This window comes from Carcharodon carcharias, chromosome 12 (genome assembly GCF_017639515.1).
Source record: "Carcharodon carcharias isolate sCarCar2 chromosome 12, sCarCar2.pri, whole genome shotgun sequence".
Classification (NCBI taxonomy): domain Eukaryota; kingdom Metazoa; phylum Chordata; class Chondrichthyes; order Lamniformes; family Lamnidae; genus Carcharodon; species Carcharodon carcharias.
The window spans coordinates 28097959-28110782 of record NC_054478.1 but is presented as its reverse complement, the minus strand read 5'-3'; the positions used below and the strand labels follow the sequence as shown (position 1 = coordinate 28110782).

General features: G+C 43.2%; 1 protein-coding gene across 1 annotated transcript in view; it reads left to right on the top strand.

The window, feature by feature from the left end:
• The window catches only part of LOC121284660 (contactin-associated protein-like 5), a 736588-nt gene that overhangs the window by 593672 nt on the left and 130092 nt on the right, over window positions 1-12824 (top strand). The window contains exon 20 of the mRNA XM_041200218.1: window positions 6552-6685. Coding sequence (XP_041056152.1) covers window positions 6552-6685 — 134 coding nt within the window. The remainder of the gene's footprint in view (window positions 1-6551; window positions 6686-12824) is intronic.

Here is a 12824-nt window from a genome sequence, read left to right as displayed (position 1 = left end):
GAAGTTGGAGGGCCCATCAGAGACCTTCCAGCCGTGTTGGCCTTGGAGAGGGTCCAGAGGAGGTTCACGAGAACGATCCCAGGAATGAAAGGCTTAACATATGAGGAACGTTTGAGGACTCTGGGTCTGTACTCGATGGAGTTTAGAAGGATGAGGGGGGATCTGATTGAAACTTACAGAATACTGAAAGGCCTGGATAGAGTGGACGTGGGGAAGATGTTTCCATTAGTAGGAGAGATTAGGACCCGCGGGCACAGCCTCAGAGTAAAGGGAAGACCTTTTAGAACAGAGATGAGGGGAAACTTCTTTAGCCAGAGAGTGGTGAATCTATGGAATTCATTGCCACAGAAGGCTGTGGAGGCCAGGTCATTGAGTGTATATAAGACCGAGATAGATAGGTTCTTGATTGGTAAGGAGATCAAAGGTTACGGGGAGAAGGTGGGAGAATGGGGTTGAGAAACTTATCAGCCATGATTGAATGGCAGAGCAGACTCGATGGGCCGAATGGCCTAATTTCTGCTCCTATGTCTTATGGTCTTATGAAAGGAGCAGCAAGCTGCAATAGAAGGTAAATAATTCAGGGAAGTGCCTTCTCTCCAGCTTTTTGAAATCTTAAATTGAAAAGTGGCTTTTGCAGCAAGGCTGTTGCGAGGGACGGGGAGTCCTTCTACAGGATGGCCTGTAGCTGCTCCTGCCTGGGACCTGTTCCCCCCCCCCACCCCCCGCTTCGCTGTTGGAGATAGCCTCCAGCTAACCTGGCCCCTCTCGCTTGCAGGAAAACTGGAGGTGGACTGGAAAATCCCAATCGGCCTCCTTTAACTGGCCTCAAGCATCTCTCAATTAACTGGTGGGTAGACCGGCCATTCCCCCTGTCCTTCCTCTGCAAAAATGGCCTGAAAATGGGGTGGATCTGAGGAACCAGCACTTTGGCTGGCGAGGCTATTTGTCGCTTGCATTTGCGACCTGAATCCTGGCCCTGGCGGCTATTAAAAACCCAGCCTCTGAGGTCAAAACTTCTATTCATTGGCGCACAATATATAATCGAGCTGGCCTATCAATGTATTTAGTAGCAGCAGCACCAAAGTGATTTTGTTTGTTAAAGTCCTTTCTGGTGGCTCGGCAACATTATTGAATAAGGTGCTGCTGGTGAGCAAAGTAAGCTAAGATGTTTACAACTAAACAATGCTAACACACCACACGTCATCAGCTTAAACCATATGCTAAGTTGTTATCAATTGATTTATCTCTGAATGAGCACTTTCCCTAACCTCCATTCTCCGATAAAGCAATTGAACCGCTAAAGCTTTGTAAATTGGTTTTTTCCCTTGCTCCAGGGAGGAGACTGCCCAAAAGCAGTACTTATAGCACTGTACATAATGTCCTTCTGCTGTAATTGTAGGTATGCAGACAGCAGCTTTTCAGAATGGTTGATAAATTCAAAGGAATTGAGTCAGATTCATGAAGTCCTCACAGCAGGCTGCCATTTTATGTATCTTTGGAATAAAGGAAGTCTGGAGACATCATTGATTTTCAATGATATGGGGCCATGAAGGCAATTCTTCTGCTGATGAATGCTCTCTTCCCTTTTAATCCGGAGGTGGTTAGATTAAAAAGATTTGTGCCGAAGGTGCATACAATGTAGAATTTTCTGCTGCCAAGCGTTGTTGAAACATGGTCTATTAATTCTTTTCAGAGGGAAAAGAGAAATAGTAAAGGGTTTGGAAAGGGAGCAGGGAAATGGAATTAGACTGGGTGGCGGAATAACTGGACATCACTTCATCTGGGGAATGTGGGACCTCTACAAGCTGGACACCCTATGCTTGAACAGGACTGGGATGCAGAAGGAGGCCAGAAAGCACCAATTTCATGACTCCAGCGACTCAAGTCCGCTTGAAGTATGTCCAACTACAAACTGGGTTGGCTTCTTAAATCAGACGTTAGAAAGAAAAGAAGAACTGGCATTTATACAATGCCTTTCACGATCTCAGAATGTCCCAAACCTCTTTACATCCAATGAAGTACTTTTGAATTGCAGTCACTGTTGTAATGTAGAAAACATGACAGCCAACTTGTGCACAGCATGTTCCCATAAACAGCAATGTGATAATGAGCAAATAATCTGTTTTTAGAGAGGTTGTTTTCAGGAAGATTATTAATTGGGACACCATGGAGAACATCCTTGCTCTTCTTCAAAATCCATGGGAATTTTTAATCCACTGTTTTTGTGACTGGGTTTACTGTCTCATCCAAAGAACACCATCTCCATAGTACTCCCTCAACACTGCACTTGGAGTGCCAGCTTAGATTTTGTGCTCATGCCTCTGGAGTGGGACTTAAAACCACAACCTTGTGACTCAGAGATGGGCGTTCTGGCCACAGCCGATAGCACATGATTCATCAGCAATACTATTCTCCCCATCTCTATCTCTCTCTTCCCCTGTTGCTGTGCAATTGCCAAAGTGTCGGTTCTGCCCTCAATCATAGTACTGATATTCTAAATGTGGCCTGATAGCTCAAGAGCAGAACCTTCCCAATTATGTCATTTAAACTTCATACTATGCGAAGATTGAAATGAATTATAGCGTTCTGTGTCGTTCAGTTCATACAAAATTCTTAAATCCTAGAGAGAAAAGAATAAGTATTCAGCTTTACACAAATCACTTTTTTATTGAAGCCTTAGCTTTCCAAAGTACCAATTAATATTTCAATAATTTGAGTTGCTTCAGGTGTCACCTACTTTCAAAGAGCCAGAAAGCGCACATCTTGACCAATAAGTAAAAGCAACGTTATTTAAATGCCAAATAACCTGCTTCTTACTTTTGTCCTGCGATTTTTATGTTAAGTTGCTGACAGCAAGTGGTGTCAGTCACCAGCTGCCTCACAGAATGTTTGGTTGATGCACCCTCTCCAGCTGAACATTTTATCATGAGGTTAGTTGCATTCCTGGGCCTTGCATCTTTGATGTGACCATATGTTTGCATCTTTGCCAATTTGTTTGATGACTGGCACATATTCCACTCGTAGGTACATTGCTTAACCATATGAAGAATTTGAAACACTCCAAATTGAATAAAAATAGCCTTGAAATTGTTGCTAATAAGATCTTAAGAAATAGGAGCAGGAGTAGACAATTCAGCCCATTGATCTTGCTCCACCATTCAATAAGATCATGACTAATTTGATTGTGGCCTAAACTCCACTCTCCTGCCTGTCCCCCCATAACCTTTAACTCCTTTGAAGATCAAAAATCTAACAAAAGCTCATTTAACAATTTTTAAATGTCAGGAAGATATAATAATTTCCATAATGTTATTTGGATTTTATTATAGAGTAATAATGGGGCCTGTGTCTATGGGCGCGCGCGTGTGTGTGTGTGTGTGTTTGTGTGTGTGTGTCTGTGTGCGACTTAATTGAACTAGGGACAGCTAATCTGAAGGCTGTGATGTATCAGATGGGAAACTAGGTTTGAAATGTTAAGTAGGTAAACATGGGTGAAGTTTTAGAATGTTAGGTGTAAAGGGAACATTTGCATTTTTAAATAAACCAGGCTGGCTTGAATTCAAAAGAGGGGGTGAAATCTTTCACTTAGCCAGGAAGAGTTAAGAAACAGTCGGGAAGCTTCTTCCTGTGGCAGGCGGGCGGGCTGTGCGGGAGTAGGCAGGGGCGGGCACAGAGCTGATCTCCGCCCGTGATCAGCTGTGCGCCACCATTTTACGCAGGCGGGCCAATTAAAGCCTGCCCAGCATAACGCGTGGCTGGTAGCACTCAGAGGGCGAGTGGAGGAGGGGGAGTCGGGGCCTCATGGAGCTGCCTCAGGGAAATTAAGGAGATAATAAAACTTTTTCATAAATCAAGTAAAAGAATTATTTAAACATGTCCCATCGTGTGACAGTGTCACATGAGCTGGGACATGTTTGTGAAGTGTGGAAAATTTTAAAAATTATTTTATAAAAGCTTCAGGAAACCTCCTCCCGCTGTGGGTGAGGTTTCCTGAAAAACGCAACGGCTGCTTGGGCTCTTCGCCTGCCCCCCCAACCTTAAGGCTGGACAGGCAGCATTGTTAACAAGTTAAATTACATTTTTAATGGCTTTAATAGGCCGTTGATAGTTCGGCGGGAACGCAGCTGCCTCCGGCATACGCCCGCTGTACAAAATATCGAAATGACATGCGTCAATGTCGGGATGCAAGCCCGACGTCATCACGCATCATTTTACATGTCACCATGTTGGGCCAGCCCCTGCATGCTGATGACAATATTCTGCCCAGTGTGTTTATTTTTCCCAAAGATTACTGGTAAAATTAGTACTATGATAGACCTTTATCTTTAAAGTGGTAAAGTCCAAAGATATAGTGAAACAATGGGAATTTGCATTTAAAGGGGAAACTTTGTATAAAAGAGAGAAGGCTGAGTGCAAGGGAAGACATTCTTAGATCTAATGACTGTGAAAAGCCTCCACCCTCTGTGCCCAAACTGTTGTCTGCAAGAACTCCAGTTAAGAACACTCACTTTGAATTCAACTATTTAGGGTATTGTGTTACTTTGCCTGGATCTTTTAAAATCCAAGTGTTTTTAATGTTGCCTTAATGGTGGTGTAACTGCGAGTTAGATTAATTAGAAAAGCTAGCAGTTATCATAGTAGTAATTTCTGGACCTATGTCAGTGTTTAACGTTTATATTAATAAATGTTAAATTTAGTTTTGTAGAAACCCTCTAAGCCTCGGTGGCCTTCTTTTTTGTTGATACTGAATTCAAAGCCCACATCTCTGAATAAATACAAATTGCAAATAGTTGTGGCAGCTGCTTCAGGTTTCCCTCTGGGATTTGAGCAGCTTGGCATTTACCATCCACCTGCCATAACAAAAATATCTAATAACAATTTGCTACATGCAGGAATGAGACCCAGCAGCTTAAATTGTCCCCTTTCTGGACCAAAGAGAGATTTATTGGTATTGTATTAACAAATATCACATCATTAAAAGGGAATTTGCAGTATTAATTCTGTGGGAGGTTTAATGGGCAATTAATAAGCAAACCTGGCAAGCTCATAAATATAATGGGAAGGCTAACGGTGACGTGTCATTTGTGCAAGGGGAAAGGCTGAATGGTCTAAATCGACCAACATGTTCTAGAAATTAGTAACTCAGAGAGTATCTCCCCATCCCCTGAACCTGCTAGCCAATGTGAGCGTTAATAATGGTGTGCAGGATGTTATTTTTCCAGCAAGGTTTAATCCAATGGAATTACTTCTGAGAATGTCTATTTGGTAACATAATCTCATCTCCAATTTCCAATCACAGTGAACCGTGTAAGATACTATTAATCGTACAGATGCATAATACTACGATGGGACAGAGAAAATGGGTGCGAGAATAAACATATATCCATTTTACTTTTTTGTATTTGTGTGCTGTTTCCTAAAAGGGAATACCAACTCTCAAGCAGCCTTGATTTATATCTTCCTTAACACGCTCCTGGTGGCCAAACTTGGACTATGTTGGGTTTTGTGCTGCACTACTCCACCAATCATTTGGAAAATAAGTTGAAAGCATTATTCTGCCTTGAAGTTCTCCCACTGATCCTACTTTTGCCTTTTTAAGACAAATGAAAAGGGTGTTATCTATTATGTACAATCAGGGCCACCAACCATCCCATTTTTTTATGGGATTGTCCTGTATTTGAGGACACTGTCCTGTGTCCTGGGTCAAATGCTGTCAGGATGCTGCTTTTCGATCCTCAACATCCAGTGCATGCACAATACCTGTTCTCCTTTTTTCCCTATTCTCACAGCTCAGGCACACCCACACCCTGCCATTTCCCCCACTCTCACAGCCCTCGCAACCTTCCTTCCCAGCTTTCCTCCTATCCCACCCCTCTCTAGCTCACAGACCTGGCACCGCACTCTCCCACCCAAACACTCCCAGCTCTCTCAGCCCTGGCAAACCCCACCCCCCACCTTCCCACCCCACCCCAGCTCTCAGTACTGGTAGCACCTCCCCTACCCACCCCACTCCAGCTCACAGCCATGGCAACCCTCCCTGGCACACTACCCCCACCCCCACCCCCGACCCCAGGTCTCACAGCCCTGGTAGCACCCGTTCTGATGGACCCCCCCATGCTAGAGTTTCCCTTTCCATGAGAGTTTGGTCACCTCTCACACAATTACTACAGGATTTATTTTGTTATCTAAGGCACAATAAATGTGCTGAGGCAGTTGACCATTGTACTTTCCAATACATTAATATTGAATGGTGGTTTATTCGGGCAAAATATCATTTATATAGAAAATAAAAAGCACATTAAGATGACAAATGAAAATGTATGACTAATAAAAAAATCTATCGTACAGTATTAGAGATGACATTTTTTTTTAGTGTATTAGTAAGCAGGCTGTATACATGATTTTTTTATATACCTGAATATGTGTTTAGTTTACATAATTATCTTTTCTTGAATACAAAACCTGGTTCGGTATTTGAATTTTGACCTATGCTTATCCTGTTAACCAGATTGTATCTCTTCAATTGAAATCAATCAACTCTTTCCTTCTAGGGAGCTTTCAAATAAGGTACAAACTGGACGGTGATAAAGATCCTGTTTTCTTGAGCATTGATACCAGAAACTGGGCAAATGGCCAGCTTCACAGTGTCAAGATCAATCGAGAAGGGAAGGACATCTACATTCAGGTAATACCCAGCATTAAGTAGTGCACTTTTTAAAAGAGCACTTGATTCCATAGGCATGGGTGGCTATGTATATAATTTGGATGTTAAGTTTGTCAGCTATGCAAACTCCAGATCCTCGGGGTCTGGCTGCATGATAATCTTGAGTAAACTTGGGTTAGTACATTCAAAGTAATTATATGCACAGAATTTGTGCTTTGGGACGTAGTGCGATTATAAAGGCAACATGTAAATAAAAGTCCTTCTATTTGCTTTCTTCCTCCTTTCTTTCCAGCAGTCGGAATTTCTCTTAGGCAGTGTGGTCACCAGGTGCTCTAGCCCTAGTCATCAGAACTTCAAAAATAGAATTAACCAGTGCCTACTGATCCAGAGTTGTTGGAAAATGTTCTAGGTAATGATTAAACTGCAGGAAGGCTCCTAGTTTACCTCTTTGTACCCAAACATTCAATCTCACAAAGCCTTTGTGCTCTCAGCAACAACCGAGATTGGCTTGCTGAGATTTTTATCATTGTGACAGCTGCCTTTAGCTGCTTGCACCCTGTAGCCGTTCTACATAACTTTAAAAAAAGACAAAATCTGACTCCCCTGAAAGCTTGGAGCGAAAGCCACCATCTCTGAACAGCACAGACAAAAAGGAGCTCAGGTTAGATCCCCGATCTGTGTGAATGATGTGAGACTGCTCTTCAGGTCACGATAAGCATCCATTGTATATAGAATTAGATAAGTTAGAGTTTTCTGACATTCATTATAAGCACGACGAAAACTTTATAGTAACTGTGCAGAGGATTATCAGAAACAGATGATCCTTTTAGGTTTGGAGGGGGGGGGGGGTGATGGTTTGAGCAGCTTCAATACTAATTTTGCATAGTGCGGTTCAGAGACCCACTGATGAATTTCTGAGGAGCCTGTAGTAAGAAAGTCACATGATTGAATAGCACCATGAACAGAGTCTGGCATGAAACTCATTGGGGAAAGGGATGCTTAATAATTCATCAAACCATGGATATGTCTTGGCTCTCATATAATGCAAAGCCTAATTGTTCCGTTTTCTGAAGTCGGTTAATTAATGCCATGGACATGATCTAATTGGATATTGCTCATACAGCTCAAAGACGAGTGTGAATTATTAAAGGCAGAATACTATCCAGTAGGTGCTATGATTCATTTTAATTGGGATGCTCAATTTCAGTTATAATGAATAGAAGCAACACTTATTATGGTTTAGAAGTCAGGGATTCAAACCAAGGACTCCATCCACTAGTTATCTACGAGGGCTACCATATGGTCATCAACTTTCTGTGTAATTGTCTCAATGGCCAGAATATTTTGCTCGTTGGGCAGGCATGCGTCTGACCCGCATAAGCATGACGTTCGGCAAGGGTGCTGATGTCATCGCACACTCGCGCAATATTTCAGGTGGCAGGCGCACGCTGGAGTCAGCAGCACACCCGCCAACAATTAAAAGGCCTATTAAGGCCATTAAAGTAATAATTAAGTTCAATGTTTCGCTGCCTGTCCAGCCTTACGGTTGGCGGGCAGGCGAAAAGGCCAAGCGGCCTTTGGATCTATTGGGAAACCTCATCCACGGGCAGGATGAAGCTTCCGACAGCAAATAAAAATCAATTAAAAATGTTTAAATTTTTCATTCATAACATGTCCCTGTTCATGGGGCAGAGCCGCATGAGGGGACATTTTTTTTAACATTTTAAAATTCCTTATTTTAATTTTTTAAAATCTTCAGCTCCCTGAGGCAGCACTGTGCCTCAGGGAGATTTTCCAGCATGCACCTGCCCGTATGCGTGAAGTCTGCCCTCCACCCATCTGCACCATCACCCCCCCCCTCCCCCCCCCACCGCCCCCCAGACAGGTAGCGCTGAGTGTTGCAGTGCGCATTTCACACTGACATCGTGGTTGTGTCTTGATCGCGAGCGGCGGTCAGTTTCCCAACCACTCCTGCTTGCCCCCGCCAAGCCTGCCCGCTGAGGGCAAAATCCTGGCCAATATTTCAACATTTTTCTGTACTTTAATTGGTGAACTAATATATATATATATATATATATATATGTGGATTGTTTTATTCATTCTTGTGATATGGGCGTCGCTGGCTAAGTCAGGATTTAGTGCCCATCCTAAATGCCATTGCGAAGGTGGTGCTGAGCTGCCTTCTTAAACTACAGCAGTTCATGTGGCGTGGGTACACCCACAGTGCTGTTAGGATGGGAGTTCTAGGATTTTGACCCAGCGACAGTGAAGGAACGGCGATATATTTCCAAGACAGGATGGTGCGTGACTTGGAGGGGAACTTTTAGGTGGTGGTGTTCCGATCTATCTGCTGCCCTTGTCCTTTTAGATGGTAGCGGTCATGGGTTTGGAAGGTGCTGTCGAAAGAGCCTTGGTGAGTTCCTGCAGTTCATCTTGTAGGAAGTACACACTGCTGCCACTGTGCGTCAGTGATGGACAGAATGAATGTTTATGGATGGGATGCCAATCAAACAGGCTGTTTTATACTGGATGGTGTCAAGCTCCTTGAGTGTTGTGGGAGCTGCACTCATCCAGGCAACTGATCACTGCCTGGCCATTGTGTGGCAGAAATGTTACTTGCCACTTGTTAGCCCAAACCTGGACATTGCCCAGGTCTTGCTGCATTTGGGCATGGACTACTTCAGTGTCTGAGGAGTCATGAATGGTGCTGAACATTGTACAATCATCAGCAACCATCCCCACTTCTGACCTTATGATGGAAGGAAGGTCATTAATGAAGCAGCTAAAGATGGTTTGGCCTTGGATATTATCTGAAGAATGCCTACAGTGATGTCCTGGAACATTTAAGTAACATTTGTCCTGTCCTTCAACAGCACCTTCCAAACCCACGACCACTACCATCTAAAAGGACAAGGGCAACAGAGAGATGGGAACACCACCACCTAAAAGTTCCCCTCCAAGTTATTCCATGTTGTTTATTTGTCCACCAGCATTCAGGATTGGATGTGGCAGGACTGCAGATCATAGATCTCTTCCGTTGCTTGTGGAATCAATTAGCTCTCTCTATCACTTGTTGTTGATGCTGTTTGGCATGCAAGTATTCCTGTGCTGTAGCTTCACCAGGTTGATGCCTCATTTTTAGATATTCCTAGTGCTGGTCCTAGTATGCCCTCCTGACCCTCCATTGAACCAGCATTGATCCCCTGGTTTCCTGGTAATGGTAGAGTGGGGGATATGCCGGTCCATGAGGTTACAGATTATGATTGAGTATAATTCTGCTGCTGCTGATGGCCCACAGCACCTCATGGATGCCCAGTCTTGAGTTGCTAGATCTGTTCGAAACCTATCCCATTTAGCACAGTGGTAGTGTTACACAACATGATGGAGGGCATCTGCAATGTGAAGACAGGACTTCAATTCCACAAGGACTGTGTGGTGCTCACACCTATCAGTACTGCCGTGGACAGATGCATCTGCTGGTGAGGATGAGGTCAAACGTGTTTTTCTCTCTTGTTGATTCCTTCACCACCTACCGCAGATCCAGCCTAGCAGCTATGTCCTTTAGGACCTGGCCAGCTTGGTCAGTACCAAGCCACTCTTGGAGATGGGGATTGAAGTCCCCCACCCTTGCTACCCTCAGTGCTCCTCAGGAGTACTGATTCATCAGCTGAGGCAGAGGGGTACATGGTGATCAGCAGGAAGTTTCCTTTCCCATGTTTGACCTGATGCCATGAGACATCATGGGGTCCGGAGTCAATGTTGAGTAATCCCAGGGCAACTCCCTCCCGGCTGTATACCATTGTGCCGCCAACTCTGCCGGGGCCTGTTCTGGATATACTCCATGATGGTGATGTTGATGTCTGGGATATTGTCTGTAAGGTATGATTCTGTGAGACTGTTGCTTGACTAGCCTGGGAGACAGCTCTCCCAATTTTGGCACAAACCCCCAGATGCTCATAAGGAGGACTTTTCATGGCCGACAGGGCTGAGTTTGATGTTGTCCATTCTGGTGTCTAGGTCGAGGCCGGTTGGTCCATCCGTTTTGATTCCATACAAAGGACACAGAGCCATCAGAGCTCTGATGATGATTCCAGTGGTGCAGTGCTGGCTGGTTGAAGAAGATAGAGGCTAGATCCAGAAGCTTAGAATAGGCAAACATGCAGTTGCTGCAGCTTTATCTATTACTTGAAGATAGCTTTGGCTGATCTACGCCATCCAGACCATCATCAGCAGAGTTGCGGAGGTTCTGCAGATGTGTACCATTTTTGGTGAAGACTGTGCCCCTGGAACTTAGGTAGGTCGTGCATTACTGTCAGCTGGGAATCTGGCTATGTCATGGAAGAACAGCGGAAATGGTTCGTGAGGAAGGCAGAGTTTTGAAGGGCTTTGTGAATGAGATTGATGTCATATATGGAGCGGACAGCTGAGCCTACTCGCACGATCTGCCTCAGTTGTGTCTGCCATTCAACGTGTAATTTATGGTTTATAACTGATCACAATTTTCCTGTTAATTCATATTTAATTTATGTTGATCCTTCTAGAGCATAGGTGGTTACCCAAGGTAGTATTTAGTGTTCACTTTGGTTGAATCTTAGGCTGGGATTTTCCAGCCCTAGCATGGCGAGACTCGCTGCGGGAGATTCGGTGGCCCAGCCAAAAGTCCATCGACGTTCTGTGGGACTAGATGATCCCGGTGGCGGAAAATTCCACCCTTTGTAAAAATTCTTTTCTTTTAAACCGTGGAATCTTGTGGCTTCATTCTTTCAGTAACTATTTGGGATTTCATATTTTTTTCTTTCTAAAACATTACCAATCTTGACCAAGATCATAACAATACCCCTTAAAGTCTACTTCTTTAACCAAGCTTTTGGACATCCAACCTAATATCTTCTTAATAGGCTCAGTGTCAATGGTTGCATTATAATGTTCCTCTGAAGATCCTGCTGCGGGGGAGGGCATTTTATTACATTGTGCTATAGAAATGCAAGTTATTGTTGTGTACAAATTAAAGTATGTGGTAGAATGTTAACTCAGCTTTCCCTTTGAACAACTGTGAAGTTACGCTTCTGGAGGCATGTCAATATTTATAGGTGGTCTTCGACCCAGAAACATTTGTAAACCATTGACTTCAGCTGATGAGATTGAGATTGAATGGTTGGTTCAAATAGTCCTAGAACCTTAAAGTACAGTGAGGTAATTATACTCTTTTGAGACTTTGAACAGCCAAAATATTCATTCAGGAGTACTCCGAAGGAATGAAGATAAAAATAAGGAGCATTGGGCATAACCTTCATGGCTTGTTGAACACAGATGGCAGCGGATGGCTGAAAACTAACTAATGTTACTTCAGGTTTGAAAAGGTGAGGGCCATGTTCCTCGTAATTATAGTCCTGTTAGCCTGATATCTAAAATGGGTACTACAATTATTAAGGAATGAAAGTATTTCAGATATAATGAGAATTATGCTAATAAATTCAAGGCATTACGGGTTTATGCAAGCAGGACATGTCAAACAAATTTCTTGGAAATCTTTGAGGACGTAAGAATTTTAAACAATAATGGTAATATAATTGGGCTTGTAAATCTCAACTTTTGGAAAGCTTTTTATGAGATCCTATGCCAGAAATCAAAGTAGAACTCATGAGGCTAAGTAGAAAGCTGTAAACTGATAATGATGGGGTAGATAATAGCAACCAGAGAGTACTCATCAATGGTAATAACTCTATTATAGGATAGCTAAGATCAGCAAAGTCTCGTGACGCTCTGGTCTGGGGCTATTATTCCTACCACAATATTTATTAATGATCTTGACATGGGTATTGTGAATAGAATGCCTAACTTTATTTGTGGGGGTGCTAAGCTTTGTAGGAAATGATACAATTCTGGGGAGAGACTTCATTTAAACAGATCTGTGCAGGCAATAACCATGCAAATGAACAGTAGGATGGCTAAGCATGTAAAGTTATCACTAAAATTGGCAACAAGGAAATCTTTGCATCATGATGGAATACTTAAATGTCTTTCTAATGCTATTTTGCATGGATCACCTCACATCTTTTACCAAATTAAATGGATTTTAAGATAGCTGACTATGCAAGTTCAAATCAGCCCGGGTGTATTTTCCTCTATGAGGCACCTGGTGAATGCTCATTCCACTGGT